General features: G+C 40.4%; 1 protein-coding gene across 4 annotated transcripts in view; it reads left to right on the top strand.

The window, feature by feature from the left end:
* Nucleotides 1-22,106, top strand: part of ctnnd2a (catenin (cadherin-associated protein), delta 2a) — a 210,485-nt gene extending 188,379 nt beyond the window's left edge. For 3 of the 4 annotated variants that reach the window (XM_036124884.1, XM_036124881.1, XM_036124880.1), the window contains 5 exons: nucleotides 2,357-2,441; nucleotides 14,876-15,002; nucleotides 19,901-20,032; nucleotides 20,763-20,839; nucleotides 21,646-22,106. In XM_036124884.1, coding sequence (XP_035980777.1) covers nucleotides 2,357-2,441; nucleotides 14,876-15,002; nucleotides 19,901-20,032; nucleotides 20,763-20,839; nucleotides 21,646-22,074 — 850 coding nt within the window. In that variant the 3' untranslated portion in view covers nucleotides 22,075-22,106. The remainder of the gene's footprint in view (nucleotides 1-2,356; nucleotides 2,442-14,875; nucleotides 15,003-19,900; nucleotides 20,033-20,762; nucleotides 20,840-21,645) is intronic. The other variant, XM_036124883.1, reaches the window with a different exon arrangement.
* The last annotated feature ends 2,072 nt before the right edge of the window (nucleotides 22,107-24,178 follow it).

Below are 24,178 nucleotides of genomic sequence, written 5' to 3'. Positions count from 1 at the left end.
TCTCCCAGACCATCATATAAGTAAGGATGTCTGAAATAAACAGCACAGATGTTGCCTTTCATTGACGAAATTGAAGATTTTGTCAGCTAAAGTCCTCAAGCAGAATCTGAATTTTATTAAAGTGAAACATTATAGAGTTTAAAAAGTGATTCCTTCGACCAAAGCATTTAAATATTTAAAAGGGAGCAGCTGCTTTTTGGAATTCAGCCATATTTGTTCATGTGAGCAGAGAAGACGGGAGAGAATTAAACCGATGCGAGGCTGGTTACAGATGCTAGGCGGTTACTTTATTGCTATACTAATTAGTTACTGGCATCATGACCTACACATAAATGAGAACTAGTTGAATATGGTTCAGAATGCTTAGGTGGTGTACTAAGAACACCAATCAGTTCGTATTAACCTGGCTGAACTGGATTTATCAACCAGCTCCTGTTAAGGATAAACTGTCACAACACTGAGGCTCCGACGGTTTGAAAAAAATCAAAAATGTCCTAAAATCTTTGACGATTTAGTAAATGCTGGTCATTTAACATTGGCGATGGACTAAATCTCCTGATAATGAGTAAACCAAAAATGTGTGATGCTACAGTTGTGAAGAAAATGGATGAAAAGTTACAGTGGTTGCTGTCATGGTAAAGACAAAGGGGGAAAAAAAAGAAAAACGGCAGTCCAGAGGGTTTTTTTATTTTTATTTTTTATCTTTCTCACTTGTGGGACAAAGCTTTTTTCCCAGTGGCCCCAAGCACATCTATTTTATCATTCCAAAGGACTAAACACAAGTGCTCTGCACCCACTCTAATGATGAAGTCTCTGTTTGTCCTTCAGAGTTTTTTTGTTTTTTGTTTTTTGTTTTTTTAGATTGAAGCGACAATAGTTTTTCACTTTCACATCATTAACACTAATCAAGAGTTGCAGATAATGTTCCCATCATATTTATTTCTTTGTGTCAATAATTGTTTCTCAGGCGAGAGAAACGATTATGTTGCTAGCATATGCAAAAGGAAATAATTAGAAAAGCTCCCTAATGACTCATAGTGGCTGTCCTCTTGGTCAACGACATATTTAACAAATAAACATAACGTAAAAGCCTGTGGAAGTTTAGAAAGTTACTGTCTTGAACACTTCATCTCACACCATGGCTCTAGATGACCAGCGGGAGGGGGGGTCTTTTTCATAACTGCACCTGTGTTTCCTGTGATCATTTATCGAAGCAAAATAAAAAAAAATTAAAAGAAAAGGACAACAAGGAAGACATAGCTAAAATAAACCTTCTCACCATGGGAGACCAAGCAGGGCGTTCTGCCTTGCTGCCATAGCAACCGGCGGGTCAGGGGTTGCCATGACACCGCCGCGTTATCAGACTGAGGTCAAATGTTGATTTATCGTGGAGAGAGCGAGGCTCGGTCTATTTAGGGAACGCTGCTGCGGGGCGCCATTACACAGAGAGACGAGGTGCTGACTGAAGCCTCCATAAATGCAAATTCCACAGCGAGAGCAGTTATCCCGCTAATAGCTCACACGTCTTCGTTTTCTTAGCGGCACGCGAATGAGCAGCGCCATAACAGATTCACACGATTACGCGTGTTTAGTCTGGGGAAGTACCGCTTACGTTTTAATCATATATGGAGGTGCACTGTATGTGCCGAAAAAAAGACTGTTATTCTTAAATTAACAGTTTAAGGGTTAAGAAAATTAAATGCTCCAGCACTTCTCTTCTACCACAACAAAAGTCAAAATAATTCTGTCAGGTTATACAACATTCCTTGTTTTTAATTAACCTCATATAACACATTAAATCAGGTTACTACAGAAGTCAAATGTAAGTTTGTTTTGCCACAACGGGAGCAGTCCTGCAGTAATTAGTAACAATGAGGACTCTGTTTGGTTCAGTCCCTCTCATTATGATCTGGTAGAATTATAGCCATCAACAAAAGTATGAAGTTCTATTTAAAACAATCATGCTGATTTATTTTTAAAATACAAATAAGTCACATTTTTTTCCTCAATAAACAGAAAATGAGCTTCCCTTCCACTTCTGCCTGTAGTCTGGCTGGGGCTCATAAAGTTACTTCCACCATAGTAATTTTTCATCTGAGTGGCAAGGAGGAACCCATTAGCATGGCAGAGTGGGTCATTTTAAGCTCACATAAAAAAAAAACTCTGCTTTTCCTCCAGGAAAATCATTCTCCTTTGAAAAGAGTAATGGTCTTCTTGAAGCCATTACAAATTTCACTGGCCTACACATGTCTTGTGCAGCTGGTAAGAATGGGAGACAAAGTAACAATGCAACATCACAATAGATGGGGTCCCGAAGAAATAACTCCCCATCTTTTTTTTCTCAATCTCTTTCCAGGCACTCAGCAAAAGTGGTAAAAGCAGCCTCTCAAGTCCTTAGCAGTATGTGGCAGTACAGAGACCTGCGCACCCTCTACAAAAAGGTAGGTGTTTTTTAAACTGTGTTCCGCTTCATTTTGTAGATTCTAAATCGTGCTGTACCGCTTTTGTCCCGTTGCAAATCCCATTTAGTTGAAGTAGTAGTGGTTGATGTACGTGGAAAAAACATGTCAAGCCAGACTTCAATCTCTCTCATCTTTTCCTCCCATCTTGCATACATCTGTGTTATGGCAGAGCCGCAAAATAAATAAATATTACAAGCTATGGGAAAACCATGCCACTGCTCTATTCGGGTTGTGATAGCACTTTTATTATAATTGAATTTCCTACACAGCATAATTTGGGGGGAAAAAAAGCTATTGCTATATTTAGAAATCTGGCCTTGGAGCCTAATGTTTTTTTTTTTACTTTTGCTAAAGCAGATGGAGAAGCTGATTCTCTATGGAAACATGTTAATGAAGTTAATGAAACACACATTTCCATCCTGCATTTAGTTGGATGAACAGCTAATTATTTACATTTGTATAAAAACTCATGAATCTCATTTGATGAATTGCTGCTTGATTTGATTTCTTTTCAGGAACAATTTGTAGGTTAACTGTAAAAGCTGTGACTGGGAGTGAGTGCTGAGCTTTAATAAAAATTCAGCAATGCCTTATTAAACACTGTCTGCATTTTATATTATCTGTCTGGGATTTTACTATTCAGGCAGAAAAGCCTAATAGAAAAACCTTTGGCAGTAAATACAAGATGAGTGTTATATTGGGTCACATACAACCTCATTATTATTGTTTTTCATGTCATAAAGTAAAAAAAAAAAAAAAAAACAGCCCGACAAAGTGTTGGGTTTGAATAGTTTGATAGGAGATAATTTGGTATTTAGGCTGATATTCTGATTGATGTCTTATGGCATCATTGTGACGTGGAACAGAGATGTTTAACTTTCATGTCGTGCCTTGAAAGAATACCAGAGACAATTCAAACTAAAAGTATGCAATGTTTTAAATGTTCATATGAGAGAGTAGGATCTCATGGTTTGCAACAAAAAAAACAAGCATTAAAGAGACTATAGAGTAATATTTAAGAAAAATGATTAGATAATGTAAGCTTTTTCTCATGAAAGATTACTGAAAGTTAAAAGTAATTCATATTATAAAAGTAAGTTAGGGAAATTTCATAAGCATTTTAACTATAATTAAATTAAATTGCCTTTCCTTTAGGCCACAGTGCATCAATGAAGTTTACGCCTCTTTCAGCTGTTGGAAGTTAAACAGCACTCTGGAGGATATCAGTACTTAAAAGTTTGGACAAGAGAATTATAAGAGCACTAAATAATAGTTCCATCTGCATAAAAATAAAAGACGAGAAATACTTTTATTGCTAGGTTGGGGATATTCGGGCATGACAGTGGCAAAAACACAAAGACCGAGTTACATACTAGATCAGTAATAACAAAGTAACTAATAGCAAAGCTCTGAAGCAACAGAGAATGAACTTCACAAAGGTAAAAGAGTAACAGAAAGCATTGCACAATTATTGATGATACAGCATATTCAGATAACAATGTAATAATCAAGGAAATTCAGCAGTCAATTTTCAGAATGATGTGAGAAAATAGGCAATATGCAAGCAACACCCCAGAGTAGCTAAAGAATGTGCAAATGGACATTAGCATCTGAGAGACAGATGATTCATGATTAGATCAAGAACCCATCCAAACAGTAGCATGTTTGTAAATACTTTGTTGTGAGCAGCAGATATTATAGTATAATAGCAGATATTATTATAAAGTGATATGTCTTATGATAGACATCATTAACATAAACAATGAATAAAAATGTTCCAAGAATTGAGCCCTGGGGAACACCCTTAGTAATAGGGAGACCAGAGGAGCATGATTGTACCATTTCTACACACTACACTTTTTTTAGACTGATGACTTTGAACCAGCCAACAGCCTAGCCAGATAAGCCAATTTGTGGAAAACCATGTTAAAAGAAAATTGTGATCAATATTGTGTTGACGGATCTACCAACAGAGATGCACAATATTTCCGATCATTTAAGGACTCAATAATATAATTTACCACTTTGACAGCAGCTGTAGTTATACTGTGTTGCTTCCTAAAAGCAGACTGATGATGTAATAAAACACAATTCAGATCTAAGACAAATCTACAAGTTGCTGACAAACAGGTTTGCTAAAACACATGACTTATAGATTAGTCTTTAGTTATCAATGGCACAGAAATCACCCCTTTTTAGTGTTTGGTGAAACAGTCAAGAACTATTTCACCACACATTTTGTGGAGTCCTGAGATGTTCTAGGAGAGGTGGCAGTCTTTTTGTCAGGTTGGCAGTCCACCAACCTGACAAAAAGACAAACAGAAAACCAGGTATACAGTCACATTCACACGCTCACAATGACAGCGATTCCAGATGGATGTGTGGAGCTCTGCAGAATTAGGGAAGCGTCCAAAAGGCCCACAATAACTCTGAAGGTGGTGCAAAGACCAACGGCTCAGGTGGGAGATTCTGGACTAATGAACTAATGAATTCTGGACTAATGAACCTGAACACTAATACTGCTCGTCACTCTTAACAAACAGTACCATCTCTATGATGAAACATGGACATGGCAGCATCAAATGTTGGTAATATCCCAGAGAAGCTGGTCAGAGATGATTGGGCGATGGATCGAGCTATGTAAAGAGCAATCCAGAAGAAAACCTGTTAGAGACTGTGAAAGACATGCAACTTGGGATGGCTTCGCTTTCCAGCAGTACCTCAACCCTTAGCATACATCCAGAGCTACAATGGATTTTCTTAGATCTGGACATGTTAGAGTGTTTGATTGGCCATGTGTTAAAATGGCCTTGCCAAAGTCGTTTTGAGGCGAGACTTGAACATTACTGTGCATAGATGGTCTCCATCAAACCAGACATGTATAAACGTATTTCTTGCCCATTTCTGGTTTGTTTAAAGACTGTAGCAGATGCTCATTGATTGTGTCTCAGAGTTGACTACATCTGAGTGTTTTTCTAATCTCTGTGAGAACCAGTGTGAACTTGCCTCATCATGAAGGATGTGACCCTCCACCAGAACAAACACCATTATTTGTCATGATCACATACAGCATTTCCACATGTGGCCCAGCAATGCCTCATTTGCTTCACATATCTTTATTCTTAATTATTGCCATTCATAGTTAGCAGGATGTTTAAAACTCCGATAATGAAACCTGAACGAAACTGGGTTGGGAGTATAAACCTCATCAAAGAGGTATTTCTTCATTATTGTTGCTCTGTAATAATATTTTTCCCACCACCCAGCTATGCTTTTTTGTAGGCTGAAAAAGTATTTTACTGCTCTTGCAGCTTTTCTAATCTTAACTCAAGTTTAATCAGATATAAATGCAATTAGAATTGTGTGCTTATCCAGGAAAATGTTGCTTAAGAATCACTTTGAATTCCCAAGCCTCAGTTGTGACAGCGTATATATAATATATATATATATGTGTAAACATCATGGGGCTTTGGGCCCAGGGGGGCATGGCATGGTTCTCTTGCTCCCACCCCAGTACCTGTCCTGACTCTGTAGGTGTTATAATATCCACTGTGTCTCTTGCAGCTTCATGGGGGGGTGTTATTGCTCAAGCCACGTCCCAGAGAGGTGAGCTCCCATCTGATGGCTTTTGTGTTGAGCTACAGAGGCTACAATGGGTTTCTGACAGGCATCCTTCCCTCTTGACCTCAAAAGAGCTAGCTCATTAGGTCAAATATTACTGTGCCCTTACTACCTTGGTCCTAGCTGCTTCTGTGGGCTGGTGCATGTGGGCTCCAGGGAAATCTTACCTGTTTGGTGCTGGGAATTCCTACTACAGAGTGTTGGTGTGGACCCAGGGCTAGTGGGGCAGTGGGTTCTGCACTTGGCCTCCATGCCTGGAGATGGCAGTATGGAGTCGGAGTGGCTCTGTACCCTATGTCTCACCCTGTGCCTTTTCGGGCTTGGGGCTGCTGCTCTTGTGCTTTACTGACAGCTTACCTCTGTGCGGAGTGAATGGCTGCCCTGCTGGTTCAAGTCTGGAATTAATAAGGTCAATCATGCATTTCGATTTCTTAAAATATCATTTTTGTAGAGCAAAACTTGCCCCGGCACATGTAGGCAACCATCTTCTCTATATATAGATTGCCTGAAATCCAGAGACAGGACTTGTGGAAAAAAAAAAAAAAAGCATGAATTAGCAAGCAGTTTTTACGGGAGTGGAGAAAAACGTCGCTGAAATCTGTTTAAAGGCAAAACCAAAAGAGCAAAAAGGTACAGGTGAGGTAATGACATGGTGAGGCAGATTCCAATTATATATATATATTATTTTAGTTTATAGATGAGAATGTTAGAAATTGCACGTTTGCAGTTGTTTTGATAATGAGAAATCTTAAAACCTGTAACGGTGCAGCGGCAGTTTGAGACGCATCTACCCAGAGCTGTTTGCTTTGAAGTCTGGGAGTAATGAAAAAGTTTTTGAAACAGACTGTCAACCCGCATGGAAGTGAATGTTTGTTTCTGTGTGAGCGTGTGTCTTTGAAAATGTGGGCTTTTAAAAGAATCTGCTGTAAGAAGAGTTAATCACATCCTGCAGCGGTGCCAGGCTGAAAGAGAGGGTGAAAGAAAACAGAGTCGTATCATATTGGGTGGCAGGCCTGCGTAGCAGTGTTTGAACTTGAAGAAGTTGGAAACCTATGAATAAACACCCGCTCTGTATGAAAATACCATCTGAGATCACTTGAAAGATCTATGATGCAGGAGTCATTAATAAACCAAGGCCTGAATTTGTTTGCCTCAACACAAGCACTGACTTTAGGATAAATCATGTATAATAGTCTCCAGGGTGCAGTAAAGCTCTACTTTTACCAGTTAATTTGGACTCTTTGACAGATTGTGTCCTCACTCAGAGTGCATGTCTGTGTGTGCGTGCGTGTTTGTGTTGGGTGTAGCTATGCATGTCGTGTTTCATCTACAGCTTCTAGAAGCATAGCTATGGGTCATCTTATAAGCAAACAACAAATGAGCGGTGCCGTTCTACAGGGGATTTCGGCTGAAAACAAGGAACTGAAGCATGGCCTCTTTGTAAATAAACCTACTGCTAATAGGACCAGAAGGAGCAAATTCTATGACTCAGTCCAAGCAAACATATGCATCCCCCCTTTCCTCTCATAGCGCTGAATTTTATATTCACAGGGTTACACTTTGTCATGTCCCTGTTCGGCGCATCTCTTCTGTTGGCCTGCTTCTTGATAAACGACGTCTCTTGGACACTTAATCAGACACATTCGTTCTCACACACAGAAGTGGCCCTGCATCATGCATACATCACAAACACGGACAAATCAGACCCGCACACATGACAGATGGAGCTCAGGGTCAGAGAGATGCTATGTTTGTCACACATGTGACAGATTTACAATATGTTTCAGGGATTTGCAATTCATTATGTGGGTGTGTTTGCGCAATTTGATTTGAGTGAGAAATTTGTGTTTGATATCCGTGTGTGAGGTCATTGATTGGAGTACAGGCTTTAGCAGGTTTGTTTAGGTTTTTTCTCCCAGAATGCTCAGGACGTTTCTCCAAACTGAACAAAAATATCAGTAAGGGGAAGTTTTATACAGTTTGGTAAGAAATATAAAAACTTGGTAAAGCAGTGCAGTGTAGCTATGGTATTTGTCATGGCATAAGCATGAAGTTACTAACTTCTGAGCAGCTTTTTTTGGAGATGCTCCGGTTGATATTTTGCAGCTTCTGTCCAATTTATCCTCTTTAAAAAGCACAAGAAGGTGTTTTCTCTTGCCTTCCTGCGTGAGCCATCATCCATTATTTATCTTAGGAGTAGAGGCACACAGCATAAAGCAGGATTTTACTAAGAATGTTACATTAATAGAAGGTGCTGTGTTTCAATTCAATTTTATTTTAGTTTGCTTTATTTATATAGCACTAATTCAACACCACCTGCCATCTCAACGCACTTCACAAAGTCAAATTCAGTCAGATCATCCGGTATGTCTCACTAGAATTAAAAAAAAATATTTGTTTTTCTATTGGAGTATTTTACAAAAACACAAAGTTTTTAAATAGCGACCTTTAAAATCACTAGTGTTTCTGCAGAGTGTACACTGGATGTATCTAGTGTCACAAAGGACATACTTTGTACATTGTAAGGACATGATAATAGATGGCAAGAATTGTAGTAAATAATGAGGCCTGACTTTATCAGGTCAATTGTTGGCTTCAGTAAACACTATGTTGGAATTGCAATTCTGTACAGACTGACGTGGACTCTGAATCTTTTTACTCCAGTTAGATGGGGATTTACCGCCACAGTCAGAGAGACATACATCCACTGTTATATATTAAACACTCTACAAAATGCACCATCACAAAGAAGGCTATGATTTGTGTGCTCATAACTGAATCAGGTTTGACTTTCTAAGTGGTCACTTGTTAAATCATTACAGTGCACCTCACTCTTCATGCTTTAATTGGTAATGTAGCTTGAATCACGTTTGATGTGCAGCCATGGTAGAACTTGCTTATTTGACTTGAGGCCTTCCTCCGTCATCATCGGTTTGCTGATCGTTCGTGGCTGTCATGACAGGCAATTTGGTTACTTTGCAAGTCATGGCAGAATATATAGCTGGCATTTGAAGATCAGATTTTTAATTTTTGTCTATTCTGGTCCGCTTCAAGTAGGCCTACCGCTTCCATGTATTTTTCATTGACAAATTACCTGGAACCCTATGTGACTTTCTCAATATATGGCTTTTAGGGTCTCAAGTAAACATCTCTGACAAAACATATATGAATTAAAAAAAGGATAAGGACACAAATATTTAAACTTTGAGCACATACTGTAAATTTACATAGCAATGTTTTGTTTGGGGGACTAACATCAACTCTTACATCGCCAACTTGTGCTCAGAATACAAAACAGGTTTTGTTGTGAGGATGTATTGTATCCAGTTAAATCGAGCTGAAGCAAAATAGCAAAACATATTAAGAAACAGATGTTTTGTTTCATAGATGATGAACCATATGTTAGTTTGAGTTTGACTATTACTCTTTGTCTGGCCAGTTTGTTTAAAAGAAAGACAAAATAATCAATTACAAAGCCTACTACTCAAACCGTCTATAGCATCTTATGTTAACAATTCACATGATTAGCAAAGTTAGAGTGGCTGGTTTTACTAAGAGTCTCAGTGTGTCTCAGTGTGTAGTGAATGTAGCTTAGCTTAAGCAAAAGGCTGAACATGACAGAACAATTTCAGGGTTTCCTCCCAAAAATGGGGGCAATCCTGGTGGTAAATGTCGTGGTGGGTTGTTGGAAGCGTGCATGGATCCATGGAGGGGGGCTGGAACGAGGACATGGAAGCGTGAGGAGCGTGGCGTGCAGCTCGAAGTAGGGACGTAGCGTATTAACCGGGTACCGTAGTGTGCATCAAGCTAATAACAGCTAGCGTTAGCTTATGTTGATGTTATGTTTTGTTTTCTCCAAGACAGGAACTTTACTGACCGTTTTATGTTGCTCTTAAACACTGAGGCATTTGAAATAAACAAACAACGCTTAGCCAGGCTTATAGTATGGTAGGGGTAGCCTTGAACGTTGCTGTATTCCATTCAGTCTCCTTGCTATCTTCTTTCAGTCTGGCTCAATCGCTCACAGCTTGAAAGAGAGCAACAGAGGTGTCCCAACAAGTTATTGAAAATAAAGTTTCCATTTAAAAATCTCCTTGTTCGTTTTGTGCTTCAGCTAACTACAATGTTAAGTAGCTTACTGATACAATTTTTTTTTTAGCAAGCTAACTTTGAGTTGTCTTTACTCAAAATCTGCATCAACACCTAGAAGTGGTGCTATTAGCCGTGGGAGTGGGTACACATGATCAATTGCCTAATCAGGAAAAATATTTTCGTTTCACCATGTGGGGTAAATGAGCCTAAAAATCCACCAATTCTGGTCCCCAGCAAATCTTTTGGTGCATCTCTAGCTTTTAGCCATATTGGGTTTTTGGCTTCACATCAGACAGACTTTGTACAGATGTGTTCAAGTATCTATTTTGCTACAGCTGGTCAAACTGTAGCTCAAGTATTTACTACTCTTTTGTTTGTTTTTTTCTTACAAGGAAAATTTGATAGATGCTTTGGTATTTTTTGAGTTAGTTTATTTCTACAATTCCCTAGTATGTGACATACTTTAAACAAACAGATTTAAACCTCAGATTTAAAGACCTCAGCAGACTTGATTAAAGCAACCATAGATCCAGTCAATAAGTTACGTTTCTGTTTCTGATGTTTACATTACCGTGTTAGTGGAACAGAGGCAGAGGGTAATTGCTGAGACGACCCCTTTTAGCGTGGAGGCTAAAAGATGGTTCACGCAGTCAGAGAGGCATCATTGTGGTCCACACCTGTGGTAAGGACGCCTGCAGAAAAGTACAGCAACGGTATCTAGGTCAAGCTCTAAAACGGAATACTACGGGCAACAACACTGAAAGATGGGAAGGTCAGAGGCACATAAATCCTGTGAGAGCAGATGGACAAAGTGTGAGTAAATTTCTCACAACTGTAAATCTCACAATCTTCGCGTGAAATGAGTGGGAGGGGACGCATGGATTGGAGGAAGGAACAATAAAAAAAAAAAAAAACTGTTCAATGGTCAGCGAGACCCAGAGGGGATTCACATCTCACTGTGCTTAACCTTTTCCAATTTGTGCCATAATGGCTTTTTGGCATTAGTACTGCTAGACACCCCCCCCTCCCCTCCTTCTCAAACACACACACACACACACACACACACACACACACACACACACACACACAGAGCTCAATTGATGAGGCCCTAATCGCTTTTTGCCTCACAGTCCTGCGACCTTGAGCTGACTATCCAGTGATGGTGGTAGCAACAGGCAGACTGGTTGCCTAGGAACCAACTTTCTTTGTGTTGTTTCATTCTTACGTTAAGGACTGAAAGAACAAGAGGAAGAAAGTGGGTGGGATGAGAGGGAAAAAAGAAACTGGTGAAAAGAGTAGAGTAGGTAAGGATCAGTGAGACCTGCGCTCTCAGAATAAATTATTTGGCCACCTTTTGAATACATATTCATTTACATATGTCTGCTCGCTCGTGTTGAATACTAATGGCTTGTACGTTTTTGTTATTTTTTTTTTTTTACTTCATAGGCTGTCAGAGTTCAAACTGAAAGTCAATAACACAAAAATATGTAATTGTTGTCAATATAACTGGCAGATGTGAATTTATTTATTTGACTATTGGCCTCCGTGCAAAAGAAAAGATGTATCAACCTTCCAAAAATCTTAAGTTGTTTTTAAGCTTTTCTTTTGGTGTTTGGGTTTGTAAATTTCTACTACCACCTTTGACCTTAGAAAAAGTATTCAAAGATAAACAATCACAAACTTTAAAGAACTTTATTGGGGCATTACCTGAGAAACAAAATAACATAGAACATAACAGTGAAGGGGAAAAGGGGATTCATCAAAGCTTTAACCAATTCAGAAATAAAAGGGTGGCAAATTTTTGTTTCTATCCACACTAATTTTTCACTAGATTCTATATTCAGTGCGATTACAACTCCAAGTCATTTGGGGCACATCTTTGCCAACTGTGCATGTGTAGAGATGAACATTTTTGCAAATACCCCAAGCTCAGTCAGATTGGATGGAGAGTCTGTGAGCATCCATTTTTCATTGTGAGCTTTTGCTACAGATTCTCAATTAGATTTAGGTCTGAACTTTGACTATGACCATTCAAACAAATCACCTTGTTCTCAGCTATTGTACTGCAGCTCAGGCTGAATGTTTAGAGTCATCGTCCTGTTGGACGGTGAACCTCTGCCATAATCTATACAGCTTCTGAGAGGTTTTCTTCTAGAACTGCCCTTGTTGAGTTCTATCCATCAACAATGACGAGCTTCTGTTTTCTTCCTGCTAAAGAAGAACCTCCATGGTGTTTCAATGCAGGGATAGTGTGTGGTGTTAGTTTTCCACCATACTGTAGGTCCTATGTGACTTCCTGTATCTTTTTTTAAGCAACATTTTTCTTTTTGCCATTTTTCCAGAAATACCTGAACTTGTAAAGTGTAAACATTTCAGTTTTTTATTTGTAAAAGAACAATAAAAAAAAATGTGTATCCATTTCACAATTCTGTCCTACCTTCTGTTGGTCTAACAAAATCAATCCTAATAACATGCACTTGTCATTGTAGCCTGACGGAACGTGAAAAATGTCACGGGATGTGTAAACTTTTCCAAGGCACTGTGCCTGTTCATGCTTCATGGCCGTTTTCCAGTTTTTTTTTTCCTTCTTCTTTTTTCGTCGGAACAGGTAGTTCATTTTGCTTCTATAGTTTGAGTTTTACCTGGCTTGTTTCTAGCCCCACCACCCAGTGCCTTGCTGACGCGAAAAAAGGCGGCGCTGCTGCTTCTGCTTGGTGTCTTGCATGTCCAAAAATATTGATATTTTCTACCAAAGATTTGTTCAGTTCAGAGTGATTGGAAAGTATTTATCTACATTGACTGGCCAACTGTGGGTGGAAAAAAAAGGCCACAAGGTAAAGTTCAATTAACTTATGTCGATAGCTGCTAAATTAAAAATGTTGTTGTTTTTTTCTTGGATGTTTCCTATGTTTTGTCCTGTATGCCCTGTGCGGGTCACGACCACTCTGAAAAATCCAATCATTTGAAAGTTCAGCTGATGCTTGTTTTGCTCTCGGAGGACCTAAAGGACCCCTGTGGCCCACTCCGTGGCCCCATTTGTGAGTTACAGCTGTCATCAGGCAGACTACATATATCACTCTGCAGATTACATTCATCATTCAATATTCAGTGGCCATGTTCACTTGAGTGGCCTGACAGTCTGACAGTATCCGATCGCACCGCAGCCCAGAGTAGCACCAGGAGGTTACATTGTATTTAATGAGATTTGTTGGGGGGCGAAGGAGAACCAGAATGTGAAATGAAGAGAGTGGGTGAGAAGACTGAAGGTCTGCTGAATAAATAAAAGAGGTAAAAAAAAAAAAAAAAGTGAAGAATGGTGGGAAGTGTGTTTGAATTACTATGCGTCAGAAGATCCGGGGTTTCTATGAGTTGTCAGAGCTCTGACAGAAAATAGGACAGTGTGCACTTCAGCCCACTTTTCACTCTCAGGTTATGTTCATTCCTCTGTGCATATTGTTCCACTTTTTCTCTCCCCTTCTCTTTTTACCTATACTCTGCTGCCATTACTTCCACCTACCCCAAAACCCCTCTTCTCCCTCTTTACATGTGTCGACTTTTTTTTTATATCCTCCTCAGCTACTACCCCTTATGCCCTCATCCTGGTCTGTCTGGCTGACATGCCCCGCCCCTCTAGTCGTCTCGCTCTCCCTCCATGTCCTTCTATAAAGCCACATTGCGCTGAACTGATTCACCCCTCCAATGTTCTTAGTCACCCATTCCCCACTACACATCTGAGAGCTGTAGACATTGAGGCTGTGAAGGGACATGTCTGTATTATCTTTAATCATCTACTTGTGCTTCAGTTGTTTTTTTTTTTGTTTTTTTTAGGTAGCCAATTATCTTAATGCTAAATTAAATTTGGTTCCAGCTCTGTGGTTGTTGTTGACTCCTATAATCCATTTTCACGAAAACAGTTCTGCTCCAATCACTGCTAAACTAATACAAAGTCACTGGCTTAGCTGTAATTATGCTTTGGCTATTATTATTTCTTTCATTTATTTGTTCCCCCTGCAGCATTTTGATGCTTTCTGACCTCCGAGTTGATACAGGTGTTTGAATATGTAATATTTTATGATGGAGCGTGGGCGCTCTGGATATGTTTCTCAGGGTCTTCCAGCATCTAGAATAATTTTAAATCCAATATTTCAGTTTAATGTATCTCAGAAAGTCTAAAATGAGTTTTGAGTTTTAGTTTTGAGAAAGTTGAAAAGCGCTAAAGATGCGGCAGCTCGTTTAACCGCCTGTCAGAGCAAGGTCGCCAAATGCAAAGCGTGGCTTTTTCTATTATGTACTCGTTCTTTGTTTCTACAAATTAGAAAAGTCAGCCAGCAGGCATCCATAAAACAATTTAATTCCTTTTCTGATGTAGCCACAAAGTTGCATGGCGGGCACCGATTCTAACCCGCAGCATTATAAATAGAGTCCTGTGATTCATCCGTTCTGAATCAGCGTTGAAGTCATTGTGGAAGTGCCACCTCCTACTGGAGGTTAATCAAATGTGCTGTTTGATCCGCCCCATGGTAGATGGCACTCTTTCTTCCACTGGAAATTAGGTATTCTTGATGTCAGTTCTTTAGGATTTAACGATTTAGGGAATGTTTTACATATCCACTTTTGTACAAAACAAAAGTATTGTGCCCAATACTGTTGGTAAACGAAAGAAAACTAACACGTTTCTTTGCTGTGTGGTTATTCCACAGGATGGTTATTCCCAGCATCATTTTGTGGGTTCTGCCTCAACAATAGAAAGAGACAGACAGAGGCCCTACTCTTCCTCACGAACTCCCTCCGTTTCTCCCGTCAGGACATCCCCAAACAACCGCTCTGGTGAGAAAAACATTCAGTCTTTCTTACATGTATACATCATTATATTCAGGTTTGTTTAAATCTTTTAGCTTTTGATATGTGTGCTGATTTTCACTGCTGTCTACCTTTATGATAATCACTGCTGGTTTTCACACTTAAAGGAACAATAGTAAAAATAGGTAAAAATGACACTTAGTGGTTAAAATCGGAACAAAACATATACAATGGCTTTCAAAGACACCTGCCATTTACTCAACAGTCCGTTGTTTCTCTGAAACTCCAGTGAATTTTTACTTACACAGGATAGGAATATGATGATAAACTTTCATACATTCATTCAATCATGTTGTATTTTGTTCTATTTCTGGTCCGCTTCTCTTACTGGCTTCCATATTTGCAGGCTGCTGCTCTTAGGTCAAGATAAAATACCAAATTTTACACTCTGTTTTGGGAACCATGGGAACTTTCATGTGATTGGCTAAGAAACCAGGAACTACACTCTGAACTGAAGTAGTTCCGGACCGTACCCCTAGGTTTGAAAGGAGGAAATTTGACTAAGACATTGTTGATGGAGAGGACCAATTGTTTATAGGGAGTGTTACTTCCATTCCCACATGTTCTAGGTCGATTTTACAGTAAATATCTTACTTATTGCTCCTTTAATACACAAATATGTGCAAGACTCCTTTGAGCATATTCATGAAAAGGAGTAATTGTTTTAAGAAGTAGGGATATTATTTTAAAGGCAAGTATGTCTAAATATATTTTTTTATTAGTGAGTGTATATATATATATATATATATATATATATATACAAATACAAAACGGGAGTCAGCTCCCAAGGTGGTGGAGAAAGATCTTGTGGGACTTCCAGATACAAACAAAGTGGTAATGGCCAACCAACCGGACATTGTGATCATTGATAAACAGCAGAGGGCAGCCTCTGTGATCGATGTGGCCATCCCAAGGGATGGAAACATCAGGAAAAAAATAACACGAGAAGCTGGAGAAATACCAAGAGCTCAGGGAAGAACTAGAAAGGGCTTAGAAGGTGAAGACAAAAGTAATGCCCATGGTCATCGGAACCCTCGGGGCAGTAACCCCCACTCTGAAGAAGTGGCTCCAGCAGATGCCTGGAGAAACATCAAACATCTCAGTCCAGAAGAATACAGTCCTGGGAGAAACCATATATGGGATGATTACTGAACAGCTGTTCTCTTCCTGATTTCTCACCTGGTTTCTTTTGTTTTTTTCCATGACGTCACAAGGAAAAACCAAATGTCTTCTTCTATTCAACCCAATTCTTGTGAATCTGAATCTTACAAAACAACATCACCAGCTGGGCTTTCCCAAATTGTTTAAATGCATAGTAAACGTATTATATCTAAACTTCGGATAAAGCAATAAAAAAATATGTAATTGTTTTAGCATTTAGCAAATAGAAATAATTTTGTTCATTCTAACCTGGGGGAGTCAGTTGGACCTCGCTAATGTCAACACTAGAAAAAAAGGTGATGTGCCTTTTTATACCGTGTATGTAACTATCACATTTCAGCTGCGTTTGTTTCACACATCGAAATTAGGTTTTTCATTTAGAAATCGCTTGCTCCCTCCATTTTATTTTTTTAGAATAGTTTATTACAATATAAATGTAAAAAATGCTACCATGTAAAATGTGACATACATGCACACGCATCGATTAGCCAGTAGCATCAACACTCACCAGTCCATCAGTTTAACACTAAGACTAAATGGCTCCTAGCATCAGCGCTTGCCACCTATTGGCTGTCATGCTATAAAGTATGATTATCATTAGCCTTTAGCCTGAGCCCACTGGCCTTCATGCTTTGCAGGAGCACATTAGCATTAGCTGTTAGCATTGGTAGGGGAAGAGCCTTTAGGTGTTCTTTCTCCACACTGGGCTTAGCAAGCTGATGAGGCAGAAAAGTACTTTTCCTTCCTCCCGGCTTAGAGAGGTCTTCAAGGACCCTGCTGAGTGAGAGAGGGAGAGAGACTGAAGAAGCCAGGGACAGAATAAGTGTGTGTTTGTGTGCAAGCATTAGGAAACAGAGACGGAGGAAGGGATGCGATAAACAGGGAGGGAGATAAAAAAAAAAGAAAAAGAAAAGGCAAGGAGACGAGAAGAATTGAGGATTGAGGGATGGTTCATTCAGGCAGGAGGTTGTGAAGGCTGGGGATTTGACTTTGGCAAGCGACATTGAGGGTGTTTTGTATTTCTGATGCCGTAGAATTGAGGGGGTAAAACAGGAAATCGCTGGAAATGACTCTTTATCCTGCTTCCTCTGCTCTGTATACACCTTTTCTCCTACTTTGCTTCTTTGCTTTTTTCCCCCCCCCTCCTCGTCTCACTTTCTCTGTTTGCCCTTCTCCGCCTGCACCTGTTTGCAGAAATCTACCCCTTCTACTTCTAATCTCTCCCTCCTTCCTTCTAGACCACCTCAGTGCACACCCTCACTAATACATACACACACCCACATGCATCAGTATCTCCTCACTGCATATGCTCCAGACTGCAATCCGAGCCCTTAGAGATGGATCAAAGCAGGAGGGTGTAATGAAGGCTTGCGTGCGCATTGGGAAAGGAGGAGTGAAAGAGTTGATGTCAGAAGAGAATGATAAAACCATGAAAGGGGAGCTGAGTTTAGGAGCTGAAAGAGAGAGAGAGAGAGGGCAGCTAGAAATACAGAAGGAGAGAGACCCACGCCTCCATCATGGCCTCCACAGAGTGTTTCGCCCTGATACAGAGAATCTCTGTGGCTATCACGTCCAGCCGCTGCAGGCCATGTCCCCTTGGTAACTGGAAGCAGCCGTAGCCGTTTCCCTGCAGGAAACTAGTAGGTTTAAAAGTGTGAAAAATGACAGAAATTAAAGACCGAATGTCTTAGAACATAAAAGGTTTTTGCACAAGAAATACATCCAAAATCTGCCATATGTGTGCACATATAGAAAAGCATGTATGTTTTCAATACAAAATATATCGGGTAACATTTTCTGCTTCAGCTACAGTCATTCTAAATACATTGGAATGTGCGTCCAAGTGAGGCTTGTTTGTCAGAACAAAGTAGCCTGCCTTGTGAAAAATAACAACCATTAAGCAGATAATAAACACACCTTTCAGTAAGTCCATTATCTGTGTTATTTATTTTGTTTATTATTATTATTGGTCTGATGTAATATTCTAACCTTAAATGTTATATTTTCATTAGCTGTAAGCAGAAAATCATCACAATTAACAGAAATGATGGCATGAAAATGAGTCTGTGTAACTAATATATATTTTCAGTTAGTAAGTAGATGAAGTAAAAGCTTTGCTATAATATTATAATGTATTGAATATGAAAATATAGTGGAAGCACCTATCTATATTTACAGAGGTCTGTGAATCTCTACTCTTATTCTTTGTAACACCCATGTCTTCAGGAAAATGCAGATTTGTGTCTTTGATGGCCGTTTTAAGAGCATAAATTACCACAATAAATAGTTTACACAATTATTCCAAAAAGTAACTTTCAGGTGGAGTTGAAAGGGGACCCAAAATGCAGAATGTAGTAGAACACAAAAGGTGAATCTTTTAAAAAAAAAAAAAAAAAAAAAAACTTACAAAAAACAGACTACAGGGAGGCCAGGACTCGGAGCACTGGCCAGAAAACAAAGCCGGAGGCAGCAAACAGGAGAAACCAGCATCTGAGAGGTGAAAGCAGACTGCTTAAATACTGGGGGGGAGAGAGAGAGAGAGAGAGAGAGAGAGAGAGAGAGAGAGAGAGCGTGACGAACAGGTGGAGTTAATCAGATTATGATTATGGAACACAGGTGAGAGCAGTGAATGATAAACGGGGCAGACAGGGAGAAACACAGAAGTCTACCTGAAACAAGATACAAAGAGAAACTAACAGAGTCAACAAACTAATAAAACAAAAGCTAAAGGGTAGAAAAAAACAAAATAACACGCAATCCCACAAAACCAACAAACTTCCTGGGGATTGTGACAGTTATTCAGTGTGCTTTGCTAAAAGCACCCTTTAAAAAAAATGCATGTAACATGTTAACCTTGTAAACTTTGCACAGAAATTATTATTTTTTTTTTTTATTGATATAGTGGCAAGCTCAAGATTCACAGTTAGTTTCATGTGTAAAGACGTCACACTGCATAAATTCCTTTTAATGTTGATAATATGATGATCCTTGTTTTAAATTATGTTAACCATCATATTGGAAGGGGTATTTTGTGCATAATAAATGAAGTATATGCTTACGCCTTCCAGTTAAGTTTCCGTGAGTGTCTAAACAACATCGCTGGCTTGCATCCTGGTGTGTTTTATTGCCTTAAGTCTGTTTTATCGTTGCCAGTGTTTGGGTCCTGTTTGTGGCCTGCCAAGATAGTGTCCAAGCCCTCTTTATGTGATCATTTGGTATTTTGTAAATTCAAGACTTGACCCGAATGTCTCCAAGGCCTGTTTTCTTGATCAATATCTCGCCAGTGTCAGATCTGTATATTTCACAATGGCTCTACACGCATAAACAACACAAGGAAGTTGAATATATTGCATGCACTGAAGTATTGCACACCCGATGCAAAATTTGATATTCCAACATGGCCATATGAGTGTGCTTGAATTCCCAGACGTCCCCCAACGTGCTGGAGGTGACCCTTTCTGCTGACAAGCTAAATGATGAATAATGACTGTGCACCTTGAAAGACCAGGAAAAGACGCAAACGCGCAAACATAAGCAGGCGAAATGCGAATGCCCCTGCTGTTTTCGGTTTATTGCTCTCATTAACGCTTGCCTCTTTCTGTGTGTGTGCGTGTGTGTGTGTGTGTGTGTGTGTGTGTGTGTGTGTGTGTGTGTGTGTGTGTGTGTGTGTGTGTGTGTGTGTGTGTGCGCACGTGCGCGCGTAGCAAGCGCTCCCGCCTCCCCCAGAGAGATGACGAGTCTGAAGGAACGCAAGATGGACTATGATTCCACGGCAACCAACGCTGGTTTCCATAGCAACAAAGGAGAGCATACATCCCGGAAAGACGGCATGGCAGGTGTGTGTGCACGTAGAGAGAGAGGGAGAGAGAGAGAGAGAGAGAGGGAGGGAGAGAAAGTCAAATGAAATGATTCTGTTTTATTCCCCTATTTATCTTTCTCATCTTTTTACTCCATTTCCCCTTTCACTTATCAGCCATCTTTCTTTTTTTTTTAACCTCGTATTTTTTTTTTATTCGTATTGTTTTTCGACTTATTCTCCGCTTCAGTCCTAAATACACTTCGCTTTGTCCCTACACCCATAAATTATTTGCAGTCTGTCTTCCAACCCGCTACCATTACCACTAATATCCCTCCCTCTCTCTGTTCTCCGTTAGTTTATTTTCTTCATCATCTTTGTCTTCCATTCTCTGTCACTCTCGTGTTTTTTGCACTAATTTGTTCCTCCTATATCTCTGTTGTTTTTCGCTTGTTATGTTTTTGCATGGAGAGAGTGTTATTTAAGCTGCCTGAAGTGCTTTGCCCCGCTGGTTTATAATTAGTTTATGCAGCTTTTTGCTCTAAAAACAATACAAATTAAAAGAAAAAGAAATATATATATATATATATATATATATATATATATATATATATATATATATATATATATATATATAGATAGATAGATAGATAGATAGATAGATAGATAGATAGATATAAAAACATTTAACTGTTAGCAGTGATTATGTTGGCTCTCATTAACCAAAAAGATGGTGCTCTTTTCTTTTTTTTATTATTTCATCCATAAAGTCCAAGTGTCCTGTGGGTCGTCCACGTTGTTCCGAAACTCTTACCTGACGGCCAGCGACGAGATCAAGCAAAACCAGGTGAGCTTTTCATTTTTAAATATGAGTGTGCAGCCTTATTTATATGCGCTGTCTCTCGGTGTTCTAGCAGCGCATGTGTTTCTCCGTGGCTCCCCTAAATTGGCAAATGCTGTCATAATAAGGTACTTATTAGGAAAGATTGCAGCAGAATGGAGGAGGCACCGCAGATCAAAATAAAAAGGTGTCTCGCTGTGATAAGAGATGCCCTGGCAGAGTGTTACGGCGGATGTTCGCCCTCAGCTCAGGAGTTCCTAAACCACGGCAAGCCGGGAACAATACCCGGCCGGCAATTAAAGCCGTTATCCCGTTTGATTGCGCTAATTATTTGCCTCTGTTTAATGCCTCTGCCGGTGAAGAGGGAGGGATGGCAGAAAGCATCGCGGCCTTTGAATCAGGGGATTAAAAGCGAATATTTGGGTGGATCTCGTAAAAATTCTAATTAACGCTCGAGTTTGTTCAACTTTCACAGCTGCTGGTTGAACTTAAGTGAATAAGTGTAATGGGGTTTTGGAGGCGATAGGTTTTTTTACGCAACACTGACATGCACAAACGTGACTTGAGAGCTAGTGTTTGATATAAATTGCCTGCATGTGATAGAGCACTCCCAGCATGAGCCCCAGATCTGAGTTCTTGTCCTACTGCCTGCTTCTTAAACCTTCTTCTCCTTGTTTTTCCTTCCAACCTCCACTTCCCACCTTCCTTTACCTCTTTCTCACTTTTCTCTCACTACTTAAACTCCTGTCACTCTGTCCTTGCCTGCTGCACTTCACCCACTGCCACATCCAACCCCCCCCCACTCCCACCAGAGTCCAGCCCCGCCCTGCGTTGTGCCCCCTCAGCCCCAGCAGGACAGCCCTTCAGCGGCCGTGCTAAAAGACTACGATCTCTACCCCCCTCCTCCTTCCTTCCCCCAGCCCCAGCCGCCGCCGCCTCCGCCTCACAGCCAGAGTCGGAGCTTCGACGACGCCTACTACGACGACCCGGGACCGCTGCCTCCGCCGCCGCCGCAGCAGCAGCCGCAGCTCCAGGCGCAGGCCCAGCCTCAGCCCCAGGCCCAACCCCAGCCGCCTCCGAACGCCGCCGGGCCGCCGCGAGACCCCCGGGAGGACCTCCGAATGCACCTGGGCCTCAAGTCGACCGGCAACTACGTAGACTTCTACTCAGCCTCACGGCCGTACAGCGAACTGAACTACGAGACCAGCCACTACCCGGCCTCGCCCGACTCCTGGGTGTAGTTTGACCATGTTTGGCGGGAGGGAGGGAGGGAGGGAGGGAGGGGGCAGGACACGGTCTGTGTGTGTGTGCGCGCTTGTGTGAGAGGCGTTATTTTTTTGCAGGTGACTATTAGCAGACAAGGTTACTCTAAGTGGCAGTTTGAAGAAAAGAAAAAAAAGACCTTATTGCCTACGATAGGAAATTTGTGTTCTTTTTAAAATAGCTGTGACTGAGCTTGATGGGGTTAGAAGGAAAGTCAGGTTGGGTGACAAAGAAAGACTCTGCATGTGCATGCAAACATTTTTTTTATTATTATTAATTTCTTCCAGACCACTTTATCCTCTTTTTTTATTTATTTTTTTAAAGTTAGCTTTATTTCATCCCTATGTGGACTCAGTGGGAGTTATAAAGAAGAGGGTTTGACAGGGTGTAATAGGAGTGGGAGGGAAAACATAAAAAAAAAAAAAAAAAAAAAAAAAGCGAGAGTGTATGTAGATGCCTTTAGCGGAGGGATCAAGAAATAATGGGGTGCTGATGAGGAAAGCCTCTCACTCTGTAGGAGCAGGAAGTGGTCTGACCTTCTATTGCAGTCAGAGATAAAGAGAGACGAGACACCGAGATGGCGTGAGCGTTTTTCAAGGAGGTGAGGAAAAATAAAAGCACAGGGATAGATGAAAGCACACCAGCCTCAAGGGATAAAGTGTTTTTTTTTTGGTTTTTGGTTTGTTTTTTAACCATTTCACCAAAGTGACAAACGTAGCACTGCTTTTATTCAATATTTCTTGTTGTCAAGACCTCTGCTGCGTGTAGTGTCTTTTTGGAATTCGTTTTCAAAGAGCGTCATCTTCAAGAGACTTTGAGTCGTCATTATTTTACATCGGCCTTTTTTTCTTTCTACTTTTTTTATATTTACACTTTCTGGTACATTTTTAGTTTCCGTGTACACTTAAAAAAGGGGATGTAATGTGTATATTACACTTCTTTTTTTTTTTTTTTGACGGACAGCTCATGAATATCCAGATTTTTATTTTCCAACCGACTGAAACAACAAAATAATAAAAATAAAATAAAAAAAAAGAGAACCATGAACACGACAAATCAGGAAAGACAGGCTGGCTGTGAGTGGATTTTTTTTTCTTTTTTGGTTCTGTGTTTTTTTTTTTTTTTCTCCTCTTTTACCTCTAGCCAGAGAGGAATCCCTGCAATGTTTGTGATTTGCTCACTCCATCAAGTGAAATTTCTCAAGTGGACATAATCAAACGTCAAGAGCATCTTAAGGCTGCGAGAGCATCGAACTGGCAGAGCTGCGGCGCTCGGAGTCCCAATCAAGAAAAGTGCTTTTCTTTTTCTTTTTTCTTTTTTTGTTCACTGCCAAAAGAGGATATAGATGTATGTTTAAAGCACACTCTATGTCTTTGGAAAGGACTGCTGTTTGACTTTGGGGTCAGGGTGGGGGAGGGGGGTGATGGGGGCGTGATATATTCGACAGTGTTATAATTCAGTCATTACCTTTGCATCTAAACTGGTCTGTTTGGCCAAATCCGCCAGGATTCCCGTTCATGTCAGTGTACAGCGGAGACGAGGACAGCAAAGAGACATGACGACGTGCCAAACTTTGACAGACCAGGGGGGCCGGTCCTAGAGCACTAGACGGGGCATTTTATCAAGGTTCACAGACTTTGAGTCGATGGGCGTCTCTTCTGTTCGTAACTTTGATTTCCTTGTGTTTGAATCAGGTGAAGCCGTTCCTTATTGCTGGGGGATGGGGGGGGGATCCGGGGGACCGTCTCCCTCCCCGTAGTTGTACAGACCTGCCTCTTTCCGCTCCGGCTGAGCATGTGTGTGGGCGCGCGCTTGGGACACGTGTGTGTTTCTGTATCCGTGCATGTGTGTGACGGAGTGGATGGCCTGTGAGCGTTGCTCATGCAACCATGAGCGAGTGTATCTATGCATGCATGTGTGTAGTAGTGTGCGCGTGCCTCCCGTTGGGTGTATGTGTGTGAGCGTTCCTGTTGAAAAAAAAAAAAAAAGGAAAAAGGAAAAAAAAACAGAAGAAAAAAAAAAGATCAATGTCCAAACAAGGCATTCCTACTGACAGTTCGTCCGGTTTTACAGCATTAAACA

This window comes from Fundulus heteroclitus, chromosome 21 (genome assembly GCF_011125445.2).
Source record: "Fundulus heteroclitus isolate FHET01 chromosome 21, MU-UCD_Fhet_4.1, whole genome shotgun sequence".
Lineage (NCBI taxonomy): Eukaryota > Metazoa > Chordata > Actinopteri > Cyprinodontiformes > Fundulidae > Fundulus > Fundulus heteroclitus.
Note: the sequence above shows the minus strand (reverse complement) of the source record. Positions and strands in the feature narration are given on the sequence as shown.